This window comes from Labeo rohita, chromosome 2 (assembly GCF_022985175.1).
Source record: "Labeo rohita strain BAU-BD-2019 chromosome 2, IGBB_LRoh.1.0, whole genome shotgun sequence".
Classification (NCBI taxonomy): Eukaryota; Metazoa; Chordata; class Actinopteri; order Cypriniformes; family Cyprinidae; genus Labeo; species Labeo rohita.
In genome coordinates this window covers 17873257-17893233 of record NC_066870.1, presented here as the reverse complement: position 1 = coordinate 17893233, position 19977 = coordinate 17873257, and the positions used below count along the sequence as shown (strand labels likewise).

Sequence of the window (19977 nt, the reverse complement as noted above, 5' to 3'; positions counted from 1 at the left end):
ATTCTCTTCTTTACCGTTTCTCTCTACAGACAAATGTAACCACAGGTACGCAAACAACAAACCTGTGTGATAACCTTTAGTTTCTCTTCCATGGAAGTCTGGCTGCCTGACAGTTTCACTGGAACGGCTGTCAGTAAACACTTTCTTATGAAATCTGTTGACTGTTTTTAATTCATCACATTTCAAACCATGTGAATGAAAGTTTCCTTAAGCCTTCTATAATCTGTCCTGTCTTCAGAGGAAAGATAGACTCATGCTGCTGATGTCCAAAGCGTTGCACGCGACTAATGAAACATGATATCACATGACTTTTTTTTTTTTTTAGCATTAGGGAATGAAATATTAAATATCAAATTTTTTTTTTTAAAGACAAACAGAAAATAATACAGCTTGCATACAGTTGAGGTCAAAAGTTGACATACACCTTGCAGAATCTGCATAATGTTAATTATTTTACCAAAATAAGAGGGATCATACAAAATGCATGTAATGCAAATAATAGTTGAATTTATAAAAATGACCCTGTTCAAAAGTTTACATACACTTGATTTTTAATACTGTGTTGTTACCTGAATGATCCACAGCTGTGTTGTTTTATTTATTTATTTTATTTTATTTAGTAGTAGTTGTTCATGTTTGTCCTGGACAGTTAAACTGCCCGCTGTTCTTCAGAAAAATCCTTCAGGTTGTTTTTTCAGCATTTTTGTATATCTGAACCCTTTCCAACAATTACTGTATGATTTTGAGATCTATCTTTTCACATTAAGGACAACTCATATGCAACGATTACAGAAGGTTCAAACACTCACTGATGCTTTAGAAGGAATCACAATGCATTAAGAGCTGGGGGTGAAAACTTTTGAACCCAAATGAAGATGTATACATTTTTCTTATTTTGCCTAAATATCATACTTTTTTTTCATTTAGTACTGCCCTTGAAAAGCTACTTGCATGTTTCCCAGATGAAAAAACAAGCAAAATTTACCCTGATCTTTGAATTCAAAAAGTTTTCACCCCCCTGCTCTTAACGCATTGTTTAAACCTTGAGTAATCGTTGCATGCGAGTCCCTCAGCTGTCCTCGGTGTGAAAAGATGGGGGGAGAAAACAAAAAAACAAAACAAAAAAAACAGTATTAAGAAGGAAGCATATTTAAACTTTTGAATGGGGTCATTTTTATAAATTCAACAATTATTTTCTCTTGTGGACTATATGTGAACATCTTTTATGTAAATATCATATTCAGGTCAGTACTAAATAAAAACATGCATTTTGTATGATCCCTCTTATTTTGGTCAAATAATTAACATTTTGCAGGTTCTGCAAGGTGTATGTAAACTTTTGACCTCAACTGCACACAATAAAATTTTTTTGAAACTCCTTTCTCAGAGCATTTGTTGAAAATCTAATACAGAATCTAATACAAATCTAATACAGCACAGACTTTTATCAGTGCTGCTGAGCATTATGTCCATGACATGAAGGTAATTTGATAAGACAATATAAATGCCATGCAGCAGTTAGAAAAACCACTGCACAGATGACATTTCAAACCGCAATAAAATCGCTTGCTTTCTTTACATTTGTCTAAGATTTGAGCTAAACCAGGGATGAATTTTTAAACACGCATTGAAACAGATTAGAGCCTCTAATGCGAAAAAGAAACAGGCCAATATTTCTTCGGACATGAAAGGGGAGGATGACTGTGTCCTGTTCTAGTGACATTATCAACGCTGCCAGCCGCAGCACGGATCACTGTATTAGCGTGAATGATTTGTGGATAATAGTGACTAAATTGTTACCAAGGCAAGTTTATTAGATTTTGATTGCATATGCTCACGTGCACATTGAGTAAATTGAGGAGCCGTGATCAATACTCTCCTCCCGGCTAAATCACTGCAGACCAATTTGAAATGAGAGCGCTCTGTTTTGCTGTTACTGTGCAGCATTTCCATTAGCAGAAGCACAGCAACATCCAAAACGTATTTATCCTCACCTTATAGTCATATGTAGCATCAGGATTCTCATCACATGCGATGACCTCTGGTGCCATCCAATATGGGGTGCCGATGAAAGTGTTCCTGCGGCTCACGGTGCGATCCAGCTGTGCGCTCACACCAAAGTCCACTGGGGTTCAGATGAAATAGATGAAGATGAAACCAGTCTGATTAGTATTAATGCTGAGAGCTACAGAGGTACAACAGGTGGGAAGAACTATAGACAGTCAGCCCGATATTTAAAGGGATAGATCACCCAAAAATTAAAATTGTCATTAATTATGCATTCCAAACCTGTAAGACCTTCGTTCATCTTTGGAACACAAATTAAGATACTCTGGATGAAATCCCAGAGATTTCTGGGCAGAAAGCTCTCAGATTTCATCAAAAATATCTTAATTTGTGTTCCAAAAATGAACGACATAAGGGTGAGTAATTAATAACGGAATTTTCATTTTCGGGTGAACTATCCCTTTAATATTTAACAGGAGATAAAGTGCATTTAATGGACTGTACTGTTATTTAAAAACAAACTGATTGTTTAGCTAACAAAAAATTTAGAGTAGACAAAAACTCATTTTGAAAGTTGTGAAAATTATGAGATCTAGAACCTTTACACAACGTGTACCACTGTAAAAATTATAAGTCTATTCTTCACAGCCTTGTTTTCATCCGTCTTAAATTCAACATGGCGTCTAACCTGATTAAGGGCAAATGAACAAATGAAGAAGAGACAGTGCCTAAAGTATAACTGAGGCCCATGTTTCAAAGTTATAAAACAATGTACTAACTAGTTTTAAAACACCTGTACTAACCAGGTGTTATGCAATAAAGTGGCAAAAGCCATTTTTAAGATTTCGTTCTGACAAGTCGCGGAACATTTTGTCAGTCACTGGGTTTCTATTTTTCCTCTGGCATCAAGGTGTGGTTACAATTACTGTTGCCCTGTGGAAAAAAGCAGACAAAATCCAGCGGTTTCAAAATCCGCAAAATCATTTGTTTCGTGTACGGGTGAAAAAAAGTTTCCCACACAGATTTTGCTTGTTCATCACGCAAATTTGTAGTGTTGATCAACAGCAAGCAATTTCTGTGAGAGCGGTGCTTTATGTATCGCTACACTATTGACAAAGGAGGTTTTTTTGTCCACAAAATTTCACACCTTAATGCTGAGAGAAATTTCACCCCTGACAGCACAGGTACATCTCAGAGACGTCTATTTGACATCTGCATTTACATCTGAAAGACGTATTATTTTTTCTCATCTGCAATGTGTCTATAGGACATTTCCTATCAGATGTCAAATATACGTCTATTAGATGTCTGCCAGATGTTTCTACACAGCAGAGGCTTTCCAGATCCAGTGATCTTTAACAGACACCTTGCAGACATACGTGTGCTATCTGGGACGGTCCAAAATGGTTGCAGCCAATCAAACGTATTTGACGTTTAATGTACAGTTTTGTATTCGGGGGAAACCAATTGCTTGCCACTGGAAACGTAAATACGTTTACACAATATGCTACAAGGTAAAGCACCGTCTTGGAAAAAAAAAAAAAAAAAAAAAAAAACAGCTGCCGCAGTACATGCTGTCAAGATAGATGCCTTCCTGTGAAGAAGTGAATTACATAAGAAGCTAGTTTAACTAGACATGCTAAAATGAAAAATGTAAAACATTTACGCGTGATAAATCAAATGGGTGCGCTGACATGCGAGTGGCTGTGCTTTCAGGTAATTGTCCTCTCCTCACACTGAACAAGGAGATGTAATGAGACGAGAGACAGAGCAAAGAAACGATTTGTTTTGAAAAGCTCCTTTCACAATCGCAAAGCTTTAGCATTCAGCCTTTAGCATATTTATGAAATCTGCTAGAGTAGCACTGTCAACTAAAGGATGATCAATTATTTACCCCACACAGCTAATTGATTTACCTCTGATCCAGCCTACTCTGTTTCACAGTCAATGCTAATTTCCTCACTGGGTCTTAAAGGGGGCACCGCTAAAGGACAAGAGCGCATTAGCATTGCTGGGTCATGCTTCTTTCACATTCCTTTGCTTTGAAACCTTCTCTGCACGGTCACAGAGAGGCCTGTAAATGCTATGCAAAGTTATCCAAGCCTCAGGGCTGTGCTCTTACCCAATTTGACCTCCGCGTTCTCTGTTAGCAGCACGTTCTGGCCTTTGATATCTCTGTGGATGACTTTGTGTTGGTGGAGATGAGTAAGCCCCTGTAAGAGACACAAATATGAATTAGGAGAGAAAAAAAGGACAAGTGAATGGCAAAATGCTTAATTCACAAATTAGGTTGTGAATGGGTAGTTAATAATTTTTACATTTGAAATGTACCAAAGCTTTTTGTATAATGTTCTCCCTGAACAGTTCTTCGCCTTTTGTCTTTCTTTAAAATAAAAGCCGCTTGGTTTGATAAGATGTCATCTAATGCAATGTTACGCATACATTAAGTGTTTCCTAAAAGATTAACTGACATAAAACGGTCATTCTTTAGTATTATTTAGCCTGCCTCAAGTAGTTTAAACCGGTGTTGTTATTTATTTATTTTTTTTCCTGTGGAACACAAAGTCTTCTGAATGCATACTATTTACAATACCATTCAAACACTGGTGATTAGTAAAATTAAAAGCAGTAATCAAATGTATAAATACACTGCATATTCTTCACTGTGCACATTAATTATGTATTCTTTTAAACTTTATATTCATTAATGAATCCTAGAAAAATAATTTAAGTTTCCACAAAAATATTAAAACTTTTCCCAAACTTCTGAACAGTATTAGCCAGTTGAAATACACTATTATACAGTTGAGGTCAGACATTTGAAATTTGCAAAATGTTATTTATTTTACCAAAATAAGAGGGATTATGCAAAATGCATGTTATTGTTTATTTAGTACTGACCTGAATAAGATATTTCACGTAAAAGATGTTTACTTACAGTCCACAAGAGAAAATAATACTTGAATTTATAAAAAAAAAAAAAAAAAAAATGACCCAGTTCAAACATTTACATCCTCTTGATTTTTAATATGTGTTCTTACCTAAATGATCAACAGCTGTGCTTTTTTGTTTGATGATAGTTGTTCATGAGTCCCTTGTTTGTCCTGAACAGTTAAACTGACCGCTGTTAACTGACAAATTCTTTGGTTTTTCAGCATTTTTGTTTATTTGAACCCTTTCCACCAATGACTGTATGATTTTGAGATCCATCTTTTCACACTGAGGACAACTGAGGGACTCATATGCAACTACTACAGAAGGTTCAAATGCTCACTGATGCTTCAGAAGAAAGAAAGAAAGAAAGAAAGAAAGAAAAAAAAAAAAAAAAAAAAAAGAGGGGGGTGAAAACTTTTGAACAGAATGGAGTTATGTGCATTTTTTTTTTTTATTTTGCCTAAATATTATATATTTTTTTTCCATTTAGTACTGCCCTTCAGAAGCTACAGAACATACTTACATGTTTCCCAAAAAACAAAATAAGTTACATTTACCCTGATCTTTGATTTCAAAAAGTTCTCCCGCCCCCCCAGCTCTTAATGCATTGTTTTTTTCCCCTTCGGGATCATCAGTGAGTGTTTGAACCTTCTGTAATAGTTGCATATGAGTCCCTCAGTTGTCCTCAGTGTGAAAAGATGGAGCTCAAAATCATACAGTCAAATACAGGTTCAAATACAAAAATGCTGCAAAACCAAAGAATTTGGGACCAAAGAACAGCAGGCAGCTTAACTGTTCAAGACAAACAAGCAACTCATGAAAAACTACCACTAAACAAACTATCTCATTCAGGTCTGTACTAAATAAACAATAACATGCATTTTGTATAATCCCTGTTATTTTGATAAAATAATTAACATTTTGCAGATTCTGAAAGGGGGGTGTAAACTTTTGACCTCAACTGTACATACAGGTCAGACTATATTGTTGACCAGGTGGAATATCTGCCATCTAGATAAAGGTTGTTTGGACTGGTACAAAAAACAGCAAGCACGTTATAAATGCTAGTTTAAAAACAGTAGGGATGACAGTGAATAAAGCACAGTGACTTGAGCCGTTACCTTGAGGATCTCTCTGCTAATGTAGGCAGTCCAGTCTTCCCTCAACGAGTTGCCCTTGGTGTTCTTGATCAGGTCTGTCACTGAGCCTGCACCACAGAACTCCATCACCAGCTGTAGAGGACACAACACAAGTCACTTCCTGCAAATCATAATCGTCCTTTTGTCTTTCACACAGTCTTTTAAAGACTTCTTTAAATCGAAATGAGAGATTTATGGCTTTGAGTCCATGTCTGATAGCTTTGAGGTCATCTATATGCTTTTGTATGGCTACATTTACTTTTATTACAGTAATTCCCCCATCCCCCAATAGTAAAAACGTCAACACAGGAAAGAAAATGCTAGGAGTATTTGAAATGTTTTAAAATACTCCTAGCCCCCTGAATGTCATATCAGTGCAGTTGTCCCATTTCTTCTTATTTTGCCCACGCCTCCCATTTGCTTATCAAAAATATATAAGAACAACCCACTTAAACTGCAAACAATTACAAACAAAACCTGAACAAACAAACAAACAAACAAACAAACAGCACGATAGGGAATGCCTTCTTTAATCAGCCTGTTACTATTTCATGGGATTCATGGGATTACGCCCCATTGAGCACTGGGTGGGTTTTATTATATATTAAGGCAGAGAGGAAAGTCCCACAGATCATTAAAAACATGATAAATATTTTAGCATTCAACACAAACACCCAAATATGGACATTCAAATGGAGGACATAAATCTTTGAGCACTGCTCAACCGCAGACAGAGAGAGAGTGAGCGTGTGGGAGCTGTCCATTAATATGCATGTGGATGCTGGGATAAATGTAGCAGACAGGAGGAAAGGCCTGTCACCATCGTCATGCGCTGAAGATCTGATCCCCTCCTCTCCCACCGGTCCATGTCTCTCAGACCCATGACGTGCGGTGTTTAAAAGGCCGCATCACTCAGGTTTTAATTGGAGCTGATTTGGCTGCAAGAATAAAACTTGCTGGCAAGCACGAGAGATCAGGCAGGACTGTCACTTTAATATCTGATGCGAATGTCTTTTGGTGCAACCGATTAAAAATCTAGAAGTGCACGTCTTTTATGACACCACAATTCACTAAAGCAAAACAAAACACAAAATTCTTTTTACTCTTTATTAAGTGACTGAAACAGGCTTCCGTAGTTTTGTGGTTTGTTAGATGTTTTGTTTTGCTTTTGTGAATTGTGGTGTCATAAAAGACATGCACTTCTAGATTTTTAATCGGTTGCACCAAATGACATTCGTATCAGTTATTAAAGTGACAGTCCTGGCTGATCTCTTGTGCTTGCCAGCAAGTTTTGTTCTTGCAGCCAAATCAGCTCCAATTAAAACCTGAGTCACATGGACTATTACAAATTATAAAGTCAGAAGTGCAAGATGAAAAGTCCTTATTGTAAACGTTTATATCAGAATTGCAGGATATTTTTTCTCAGAATACAAAATTTGAACTTTCTTAAAAAAAAAAAAAAAAAAAAAATGACTTTCTTCTTGTTTTTATCTCAAAATTCTAACTTTTTCCCCCCAGAACTGTGAGATATAAACTCGCAACTGTGACCTTACAATGTCCAGTTCTGAGGGGGGCAAAAAAAAAAAAAAAAAAAAAAAAAAAAACATTTTCTCAGAATTCTGAGTTTATACACACAATTACGTGTTATAAAGTCAGAACTGTGAGATATAAACTCATAATTCTGAGAAAAAAGTCGGAATTGCGGGTGTCCTACAATTCTTACTTTTTTCCTCAGATTTATGAGTTTAAATCTCATAGTTCTGAGTTTCTCGCAATCGAACCTTCGCAAAAACCCCTTTTCTTTTAAGAAACTCAAACAATAAATACCGTTTTGTGGCTATTTAACGTGTTGTGACGGTTCACTGCACTGCCTTATTAATCGACAGCTGAACCTATAGTCTTTTCTTATTTCCTTAAAGCATGAAATAAACATGAATGAACATCAGAAAGTATTTTATTTTAACTGTGGAAAGACGTCAATACACAATGTTTCAAGTTTAAGCCACCTAAGTTAATGTACTCTCCTGTCTGATTATTTAGTCGGACAAAATGGTGGATTTTGTATTATGATTGGTCAGATCGCCTGTCAATCATTTGTTTGCGAAGGGTCAGTTGCAAGTTTATGTCTCAATTCTGAGAAAAAAAAAAAGTCAATTATGAGAATTGTGGGTTATTTTTTCTCAGAATACAGAATTTTCACTATTTTTTCACAATTGCGAGTTATAATTTCCAAGCTTCATGGGGAAAAAAAAATTCTCAGAATTCCGAGTTTATCCCTCACAATTCCGACTCACAAAACTTGCAATTCTGAGAAAAGTTTTTTTTCCTCTGAGAAAATACTTTTTTTCTCAGAATTGAATTTAAACCTCGTAATTGCGAGTTTATATCTCAATTCTGAGAGAAAAATTCAATTAGCTTTGTTTTTTTAGTAGTGGAAACTGCCATACAAAACACACACCAAAACAGAACAAAATTTAAAGAAATGAAAAGAAAGAATACACAAACACAATACAGACTTCAACCTTACACCACAAAAGTATAATTCTTCAAAAGCCAAAGGTGATATTACTGCAATACAGATAAGCCCATATACAGAAGGAGCATGTTAGTTTATCATATCACATTAATCTTTGCCCGTTTGTTTTCCTGGGTGGAGGTAACGAACTTTTACAAATGAAAACAGGATTTATTCTCATGAAAAGGGCATCTGACGAATAACTACATCTATTGTTCTACAACAGAAACCTGTGAAAATTTGTTCTGAGAAACACCTACCCTTTTTACGTACCTACTGAATGGAATTTACTCAGCGTAGAAGCTGTATTTAATTTTCCGGTAATGAAGATGACAAATACGGGCCCATATAAATAAATTTCACTGATGTGTACCTGACTTCCGTTTGTATAAACATTGAAACCACATCTTTTCAAAACAAAAACAACTAAGCTATAATGAAACAGCAGCAGCCAAGTTGCAAAAACACCAACACAATTTGCTACAAAATAGCTAGTTACTGTAAAAGCAACTATATTTTGAAAGCAAACCCCTCTATACTGCTATGCTGCATTATGTTTGTTACTTCTAACAAAGGAACACCAGTGGTGGATATGGAAATGGCTGCAAAATGTAGCTAGTCAGCTTAGCTGACTCAAACCCTCCGATTTAGCCTTATTCTGTTATAATTGGAAGTGACTTTTGCTTCTAGCTCCTCTAATCATACTTCGGCGGAGTGTCCTGTCTAGTCACGAGCCCTTGAGCACAGCCCTCAGGTTCAGATACTCTATGTCAAAGATGTGTGCTCAACCACACTACAGCCACTCAAGCTGGCTGCATCTGGAAATGGCCTGCAGTTAAATAAGGAAACACTTTACATTATTCAGTTCTCAGAAACTAAACATTTGCTTCTGAGGCCAGCATGCCTTAAAGGGATAGTTCACCCAAAAATAAAGATTCTGTCATCATTTACTCACCCTTATGAGTTTCTTTCTCCCGTTGAGCACAAAAGATAATATTCTAAAGAACGCTGGCAACCAAACAATTGCTGGTAGCCAGTCACATAAGTAGAGTCAATGGCTAGCAGCAACTGTTTGGCTACCAACAAGAAACCAATTCATATAGGTTTAGAATGTCATGAGGGTGAGTAAACAACAACAACAACTTTTTTGGGGGGTGAACTATCCCTTTAAGAATCACAAAGTTCAGCTGAGGATAAATCCATTGTGCAAGAATAGTCGAAGTTAAGCTTAGTAATCCTGAGGTCTAAGCAAATCCACTTATCACATACAAAACCACAACACCACCTAAAGAAACATCATGTGCTGCTTGACCTCTTTAATATTAAATGAATCATGGGAAACTTGCTGTTTCTGTCTAGGATGCTATAAAGGAGGAAGAATGAGATCATTGAACACTGCTGATGAGGCTGTGTTTTGGTTGATGGTGCTTCTCTATTTTAAGTCGCTGACTCATTTTCACAGACTATCACACTCAGTCGTAGGCCGTGATTCAGCACCAACGCGTGTCCTACTAGACAGAGAAGTGCGCGTACAGTAGGACAGCAGAAGGTTTAGGCATTTCATGGTGACTTGGTTCTCGACAGCATCAGAACTCATTTACCTCAGTTCACTCCTTTTGATACTGAGGTGCTGATGCTCTTAAAAAGACAGTTCACCCAAAAATGAAAACGGTGTCATTAATTACTCACCCTCATAAGACCTTCATTCATCTTCGGAACACAAATTAAGATACTTTTGGTGAGAAAGCGAGAGCTTTCTGACCCTGTACAGACAGCAACGCAACTGACACATTCAAGCCCGAGAAAGGTAGAAAGAACATCATTAAAATAGTCCATGTGACATTAGTGGTTTAACGCTTATGTTAGCCTTTTTAGGTCAACTTTACAGTTTGAACAGGAGCTCTAACAGCTATTCCAGCAAAAAACTGCCTAGAGAAATGTAGAAGTGACAAGCTGGTATAAGCTGGACTTTTTTAAAGGGCAGGCTTTTACAGCCTCTACGTCCTTTTCAGCAGTTTGAATAGAATGTGCAATGCGCTGCAAACTAATCTTTATGCACTAAGACAAAACTGAAGGAGTAATTTATAGGCTTCAAGCTTAATTTGGAGCTCGCAGTACTAAGTGCTGTGTTAAGTCAGTGTGAGCAAGTCATCGTAAAATAGAAAGTGTTTATGCAAGAGTGCCAGAGTGAATGGATTCTCTTGGAAACATGGCATGCCAACTACCTGAAGAGCAAGTCCAAAATTGCATGTGGGTTTCAATCACTTGATCATGCCAAAAGCTTCTATCACAATCTCTGTCTTTGGGCTTTTGATTGGCAGGTTAGAGGGAATACTAAAGAGGTTTGTGGCCCTCGAGTCTTACAGCAGTGGGAATGTCACCCTTCATCTGAAAGGTCTGCCCATTCAAGAGCTGTCACTCATCGCTGATGTGTGTCACAAATGCACTTCATTTCCTGCGATGTCTATCTTTATTGGTGGAGCGCTTCAACTACGTGGCCCCGTGTGTCCCTGCAGTCGCTGATAAACAACACAAATTACCCTGCCACTATCGAACCTGTCCTGTCTTTCAGTTGAGGAAGAGAAGTGGAGAGGAAAAGGGAAAGAGTTGGCAGGAGAAGAAAATACGCATACAAACAAGAACCGGGTTCTTTTGTGAACGTGCGTCGAAGACTGACATGGAAGAGCAGAAACTCTTGAATAAAATTATTTATTATTATTTTTGGCCTGGAATGTGGTAGTTGCATTGCTGTCTTTGCAGGGTTAGAAAACTCTCAGATGTCATCAAAAATATCATTATTTGTGTTCCAAAGATCAATGAAGGTCTTACAGGTTTGGAACAACATGAAGGTGAGTAATTAATGACAAAATGTTCATTTTAGAGTGAACTCTCTCTTTAAAAGTACATGCAAGTACCTAAAGTGTACATATTACTACCTTTTTTGAAAAACTGTAGGCCAAACATTATCCCTAGACAGGCCAAATACAAAACTACATCACGGGAACTGTGTAAATGACTTCCAAATTTGGTGAAAAGTGAAAGTGTTCTTTAAATCAAAGGCCCCTCAACTGTGGAAAACGATATTTGAAAGGCTATAATATTTATTTTGTTATTTCTGCTGTAATTATGACAAAGCTGCTAATTTTCAAACTGCTTTATTAACACAAACTGGATGTTTATTAAATAAATTAACCAAAATTAATGTGACTACAGAAGATTTAAGAACTGTATGATTTATTAAATCAGTTGCTGAGGGGGAAATGTATAAGGAAATGTAATTTTTTTAACATTTATAACATTGTACGTTATATAACAGTGCTGGGCAATGATTAATTACATCTAAAATAAAACATTTTGTACACATAATATATGTGTGTGTTCAGTGTATATTTGTTATGTATACGCATGCATGTATATCTTTACAAATTATATTTATATATATTTATATTTATATATTTATATATATATATATATATATATTTTTTTTTTTTTTTTTTTTTTTTTCCTTTATTTATTTATATTTATATAAATATATACTTGTGAATATTATTTTCAAAATATATGAAAATATATGTGTACTCATCTTATATAAAGAAAAACTTTTATTTTGGATGCGATTAATCACGCTTAATTCACTAATTTAATAAATAAAATATGAATACAAATTAAAAATATATATATATATTTCATGATTTACAGCATATTAGCATTATAGTATAGACCACCCTTTTCTCTAAATATTGGCTTTGAGTTTTGAAAAACCTGTATTGGTCAGCCAATACAACTCAGAAACAGTGATGAGAACATAAAAATAGTTTCACTCTCTTCTTCCAATCTTTATAAAAAAAAAAAAGCTTCACAGCCTTTACAAAGTCCTTAACTTTTCCCAGCACAGAGCTCCATTAACTCTCCATGACAACAAGTCTGTAGGCGAGACAACGGTGCTTTGATTCGTGTTCATCAATGTTCATTCAAGGCCCATTTATCATACACTTCCCCATGGGCCCACAAAAGAGCACATATACACAGGGCAGTGTGTTTGAAGCACAGATGGAAACACTCTCCCTATCTCCACTGGCACAGTGGGACACGGTACTCACCCACAGCTGGTCGTCCACACCGGGAGGGTTCTTTTTAATGAAGGCACCGTAGTAGGTGGCGATGTTCCTGTGGTGAGAGTATTTCTTCAGCATGTTGATTTCAGCTTTGATCTCCTCCTCTTCCTCCTGTCAAGACACATCCAACAGGGAATCAGTGGATATCTACCTACTCTCTGAAGTAAACCTTGAGGCCTGTGGGACCACTCTAGTGACCTATAATAGGGGCTGATGGCCCACTTAGAGATGCAGGTGCTTTTACATGAAGTAGATGGGGGAAAGAGGGCAGGGAGCACAGGATTAGCTCTTGGCCCCAAGAATTACATCCTGACTGGTGTGTCCCTCTGGGAGCCCCCCCAACTCAATGAGCTCTTCTCAAGAGCACGGTGGACGCTGCTGATGAACAGCTATTTGAGCTAATGACAACTCTCTTTATCTGCTCTCTCATTCACTACAGGTCAAACACATAATTTCCAGGAACAACCCATCCTGATAACTGGCTTCCTTCATCACTCAACCAATGAATTTCCACAAATTTTCTAGACGTGTCTTTACCAATACCAATATTTTGAACCGATATAAATGGCTGTTGTAACAATAAAAATTAATGTCAAATTAAGAATAACAAGGGCTATAACAAAAACTCTTTAAAAGCTTTTAAATTATTTTATTAGCAAATCAGTTTTGAAAAATGACGATGCGATAACCTTGCAGATTCTTCAGTTTTCCAACATCTTTTGCATATTTGAACCCTTTCCAGCAGTGACTGTATGATTTTGAGATCCATCTTTTCACACTGAAGACAGTTGAGGGACTCAAACGCAACAATTAAAAAAAGGTTTAAATATTCACTGATGCTCCAGAAGGAAACACAATGCATTAAGAGCTGGGGGGTGAAAACTTCTGAAGATGATGAAGATATCAAAATTTTTCTTATTTTGTTGAAATATCTTTTTTCCCCTCCCATCTAGTACTGCCCTTCGGAAACAACAGAAGATACTTGCATGTCTCTCGGAAGAAAAATTAAGTACAATTTACCTTGCTCTTCATATTTAAAAAGTTTTCACCCCCCGGCTCTTAATGCATTCATTGTGTTTCATTCTGGAGCATCAGTAAACAAAAAAGTGAACCTTTTTTTAAAAGTTGTGTTTGAGCCACTCAACTGTCCTCAGTGTGAAAAGATGGATCTCAAAATCATACAGTCACTGGGTTCAAATATGCAAAAGACCCCAGAAAACTGAAGAATCTGCAGGACCTGGAGGATTTTTCTGAAATCACCAACAGTTTAACTCATGAACATCCATCACAAAACAAACAAACAAACAAAAAAAGTCATAGATCATCCAGGTAACCACACACAGTATTAAAAACCAAGGGTTCCCAAACTTTCGAAGGGGGTTATTTTAATAATTTCAGCCATTTTTGTGTCTTGTGGACTATATGTAAACATCTTTTATGTAAAATATTTTACTCAGGACAGCACTAAATAAAAAAAATAACATGCATTTTGTATGATCTCTCTTATTCTGTTAAAATTATTCACATTTTCACAGATTCTGCAAGGGGTTCCCAAACTTTTGCATGCCACTGTATATACAGTATCAGTGTTTTTATTTATTTTTTATTTTTTTTCCCCAAATAAGCATAACTAGAAATATTTATTTTAACTGTGGAAATGTCCCTAACTTTACTAAAAAATAGTTTTTCATGGGAATCTTGCAATTATTTCTACATGCGTCTCATAACCTACTGCACTTCCAACCTAGATTGCATTTGAGCATATAGACATTTTACAAACACTCATATATTGTCCAAAATGATGTCTGTGAAGGTTTTGAAACAGCCACAGTCCATAATACAGGCAAGATGTTCGTCCTACAAAACAAGGATCCATGTAACCTGCTAATCAAGCGTTATTCACCCTGAAATAACAGGGGGCAGCCACAAGCCATTACAAACACAACCAACGGTGGCCAGTGAAATCATAACAGCTTGTGAATTGAATTCGCTACGGTATTTCAAAATCTACAACAGCTTATTAAATGCTAAATTGACTCTAGATTAAAAATAAAAAAGATAGATTGGAAAAATCTGCCGTTGAAAAGAGCAGTAGTGATTGAAATACTGCGACTGAATAAAAGAATTCACTCCCAAATCAAATGCCAGCACTGCAAACTGTCACTTTAGGAAACTCTACTTTAAAAACACATAAGACATTGTAGTCTTATCTTTTCTGCTCTATTATAAAGAGGAACGTTAAAAGGGTTATTAAGAAGACATCATATTTTATCATCCAGAGAACTAATGAGGGGAAAACTAGGCCTTGAGGATATATGGATATAATAAAACACTAAAAATAAGATCAACTAAGCCTAAAATAAACCTGCAGATCTGAGCAGAGGACTCTTCGTGAGGCTTTGACATCTTGTCTGTGAAAGACCTCAACTGCTTCAAAGCATAATAAAAAGTCAATATTGAAGTACAGATGAAATAAACTCACCCCTGTGACATCCATGCACTTGATGGCAGCCAGTTGACCTGTTTTGACATGTCGGCCCTGCAAAAAACAAACAAACATAGGTTATACTTCAGCATGCCTAGGAAACAAACAAACAAAAACAATTCACACCTTAATATTCAATGAATATATTTATCGCATCAAATATTCCTAGGCATAGGAAACTAACAATTATTTTAAAGAACATAAATGAAAATGCCCAAATAAGGTTTAATTCTCATCAACAACAGCTTTAATGATTAAGTAAGATATTTCACAGAAAGCTGACCTCGATTCCAGCATTTTTTGTTTATCTAAACAAATACACCCAGAGAAAAGTCTTCACAAAGAAACAATTGTTTTGTAATTTGCAATTAATTACTGCGAAAGAGAGGCTTGTTGACATTAATACTGAAGACCACACCTATATTAGATTTGATTACACCTGCCAAATAATAAAACTACGGGCATATTTGTTTTGTTAACAATCTATTATCTCTTCAGCATGTTTCTTAATCATCTCATCTGAAATGAGATGTTTCTTAAAAATAGCTGGACAGTCACACACACCACATATCTTCACTATGTGATATCAGTCTATGAAAAGGCACTGATAAATTCTTTCGTTTTAAAGATAAAGACTTTAAGCCATGGTAAGTCTGCACTAAAGAATGCACTGACTTGATATTTATGCCGTTCTTCAGTTCTAATTATAAGCATTAGGTGTAATACAGTTTAGTAAGGCAGGGTTTTGACACAAATTTTACGGTTTGTTTTGATTATGCTTTACAAGCTTGCGATTCGATTTTGATTATTTTAGATATATATTAGTTAAATGTCAAATTTTCAAGGAAAAAAAAAAAAAAATCTCTCAAATAATGCTGTAAAATATGTATGAGAGTCAACTGGTACTTTACTAGGATTACTAACTTTAACTGACATAATCAGTTAATCTGATTACTGATTATACTGACATAATTCTATTTCTACTTCAATGTTTTTTCTGAGGTAAATATGACATTATGTGACATATACTGTGTTTTCACAATCGGCCATATTGGCGCCACTGAACGTAAACAGTGCCACTTAACCAAACGGAACTTGCAAATTTGGCTGATTATTGCTGCTGAAAATGTCAATTATTGTCATTTTTTGGGTTGCACTAATTGGTCGGATGAGGAAAAACATTTCGAATGCCAAAAGCTATAACAAATCAAGGTGAAAAAAAACTGTCTGAGGAAAGAAGGCGTTTGCAGTTGGCCAAACTGAACCAGAATTTCCAGGGCAAGAATCTTGACAACATTCGTGTTTGTTCTTATCATTTCCCGTCAGGTAGGTGAAATATTAGGCTAATATTTTAATTAATACCGTGTGTACCACCTATTAACTTTAGTTTGTCAAAATATTGCGCCCTGTCCTGCTTACTCTATATGATTTAGCAGCTTCCAAATATTTAATCTGTGGTTTAGACACGCGCTGCCACTTCTCTAGAACTGAGGTGCTACAGCGATCTGTCACTCCACATTAAACCGTGCCAAAATTTTTGGAGAAAAAAAAAACACACTGTAAAAAACAAAACAAATACAATTTGTTGAATCAACTTAAAATTATTTGTTACCCTGCTGCCTTAACATTTTACGTTCAGTCAACTCAAAGAAGTTTAGTCAGCTTGAAAGGTTAAGTTGTACTAAGTGACAACTTAGATATTTGAATTGACTAAAAAATTGGTTTGTTAAACTTAACAGCTGTGTTTGTTGTCCGGCTGCCTTAAAATGGTAAGTTGAATGAACTCAAATATCTAAGCTGTCACTTGGCAAAACGTAACATTTCAAGTTGACTAAACTTAAAATTAAGGCAGCGGGGTAACAAACTATTTTAAGTTGACTCAACAAATTGTTTTTTTTTTTTTTACAGTGTTGTAATAAAACGGACAGAATTTTAAATCGGAGACTACAAAAATAAAGCACAAAGCTTATTCTGATTTATTGGATGGAATGTGCGCTACATTTGAACTAAAAACATGCTAGATTAATTGATTCTTTTGATTTAAGAATCAATATCGTTTAGTAAATAGTATATAAGAATATAAGTAGTATAAGAACCGATTAAAGGGTTACTCCACCCCAAAAGAATAATTTTGTCAATCACTTATCCATTTCATTCCAAACCCGTAAAAGCTTAATTCGTCTTCGGAACACAAATTAAGATATTTTTTATGCATTCTGACAGCTCTTTGACCCTCCCATAGACAGCAATGTAATTAACACGACCAACGTCCAGAAATGTAGCAAGGAGATCTGTAAAATAATCCATGTGACATCAGGGGTTCAAACATAATTTTACGAAGCTACAAGAATATTTTTTGTACGCAAAGAAAACAAAAATAACAACTTTATTCAACAATTTGTCTCCTCTGCATCTCCCTAGCACTATTTTTCCTAGCACTACTTTGGAGCATATCCCCTGAACGCAAATAGCATATGCTGTTTTGTGTCAGCTGCGCCACACGGATACGTTTTCTAGCTTTATTTATGCTTTGATTTGAACGAAAACAATGTATTTGTGACTTGCGGCTGACACGGAACAGCATACGCTGTTTGCATCCAAAATGACGCTAGGGTAATGCAGAGGAGACGAACTGTTGAATAAAGTCGTTAATTTTCTTTTCTTTGCGTACAAAAAATATTCTTGTAGCTTCGTAAAATTACAGTTGAACCCCTGATGTCACATGGATTATTTAACGGATCTCCTTGCTACGTTTCTGGACGTTGATCGTGTTAATTTCATTGCTGTCTATTGGAGGGTCAAAGAGCTGTCAAAATGCATGGGGGTAAGTGATTAATGACAAAATTTTGATTTTGGGGTGGAGCAACCTTTTAAAATTGAGAAATGTATATTTTTTTTACTGAGCCCTACAGTCCAGGGTCTGTAAGATTTTTTAAAACTTTTTTTAAATTTAGGTTTCTCATTCTCACCAATGCTGTATTCATTTGAAAAATAGAATTAGAATTGAAAATAATTGTTCTCCATTTTATTCACTCTAATAAAAATCATTCTAATTAAGAAAAAAAACGTAAAGAAACTCAATACATCAACTCATTGTCTCAGTATCATTAAACAACCAACAGAAGCTTACTGGTTTAAACACAGGCCACATACAATTTCCAAATCACAAATCACATGGAGGTTTACAGTCAAGGCGGTCTGTCCTCATTTCTGAGTCACAAAGAGGTTTTGTTCACTGGAGTTCAAGTTGTGTCAGAGCAGTTAAACCCAGATTTCACTCTGGACACATGACACATCATCCTCAAAATATTCCCATTCCCCCTTTGCTCATTAACACATCAGTCCCTCTTACAAGTCAGCATTCACAACTAAGTGCAACCATGACTAAGGGGCATCACTGGACACTTACAAAAGATGCAACTTCCTACTACTTCAGACTGTCTGGCCTTAGCTATCCGCCACATCCCGCTTCTGATGTAGGTCACAACAGTGGTGACATTCTTTCCTACGGTATCAGCCAATCAGCAGCCTGCACTCATATTAATTTAAATCTCAACGGCTTCCACTTCAACACTCAGCAGTGCACTTTCCCCCCTCCTTCCTCATTCAGACACCAGACAAACAGATAGAGGGATAAAAACAGCAAAGCACTAGAGGAAGTAAACAGAGATACCAAAGATGAAGACATCTTGACAAGTAAATGTCAGTGGGAAAGTAAATCAGAATAGCCTGAGATGCAGGATTCAATATAAGGCGAATGTCCTTGACTATTTGTCTAGAGCCAAAAGAGAGATTGTCAGGCAAATGACAAGACACCTCAGAGGCACCACTAATGGCAAAAATTCGACTCAGGCAAACATGTACAGTCTCTTAGCATAGCGTAACAACTGCAGCTTCACACACACACACACAGACAGAGCAGATGGGCCAGACAGCGTGCTTTTCAAGGCCTCGGTGAATAGATTCGGCTGTCATTCAATAGAAAAATCCAATCCTCTTTTCTTCCCAACTGAACATGGAGAGTTATTTTACCATCTGCAGGTGTTCATCCATTGAACCTCAAGTCTAAACAAAAACACTTCAAACTCTTGACCTTAACAGAACTGGTTTCATCCCCCAATACCTGATATTTTCAGCTCATACGATACATAGACTCCGTATTGCACTTCATTGCATTATACGTGAGCTTTGTGAAGTCAGCAGAGTGTGTGCTTTTAGCATTGCAAATGCATTCAGCCATTGGTCTTTGTGACCTAGATCTGCGGTAACAGCCTGTGTGAATGAGGATTATTGGATTTAAAAACATATCTTATGAATGCTGTATACTTAAGTGTATTTCTAGCGCTCGGGCTCCTAATGGCATCGCTCAACACTGGGTTACAAACAGGCATAATAATAGAATCGCTCGCTCTCTGCCAGAGTAAACAGAGCGGGAATGAAAGAGGGCGATGAAGATGAATAGAGCTCATTCCGTGACGCTCCGTAACACATGGGTCTGCTTCCTCCAATCCTGCTGATGAAATTAAAGGCCACAGACCAAACACTTCAGAAGACAGCAAGGATAAAACGGGATATGTGAATGTGATAATCATTCCGATTTCTGAAACTATGTATCAGATTATCATAGCATTACCATCTTTGTATCATGGTATAAGATGATGGCAATCTAAATGCTCAATTGCACGGTTATTGTCACATCAACTGTCACAGTGTGAATGACACTAGAGCTGGCATTACCTTTATACACTTGATGAGTACATGAACGGCTCCCATAACAACCAT

The 19977-nt window shown here is 36.4% G+C and overlaps 1 protein-coding gene across 4 annotated transcripts in view; it reads right to left on the bottom strand.

Moving 5' to 3' along the window:
• The window catches only part of tnika (TRAF2 and NCK interacting kinase a), a 110745-nt gene that overhangs the window by 37260 nt on the left and 53508 nt on the right, over nucleotides 1-19977 (bottom strand). For all 4 annotated transcript variants that reach the window (XM_051138621.1, XM_051138634.1, XM_051138627.1 and 1 more), the window contains exons 3-7: nucleotides 15193-15249; nucleotides 12696-12821; nucleotides 6063-6173; nucleotides 4130-4220; nucleotides 1995-2125 (exon numbers count right to left, since the gene is read on the bottom strand). In XM_051138621.1, the coding sequence (XP_050994578.1) occupies nucleotides 1995-2125; nucleotides 4130-4220; nucleotides 6063-6173; nucleotides 12696-12821; nucleotides 15193-15249 (516 nt within the window). The remainder of the gene's footprint in view (nucleotides 1-1994; nucleotides 2126-4129; nucleotides 4221-6062; nucleotides 6174-12695; nucleotides 12822-15192; nucleotides 15250-19977) is intronic.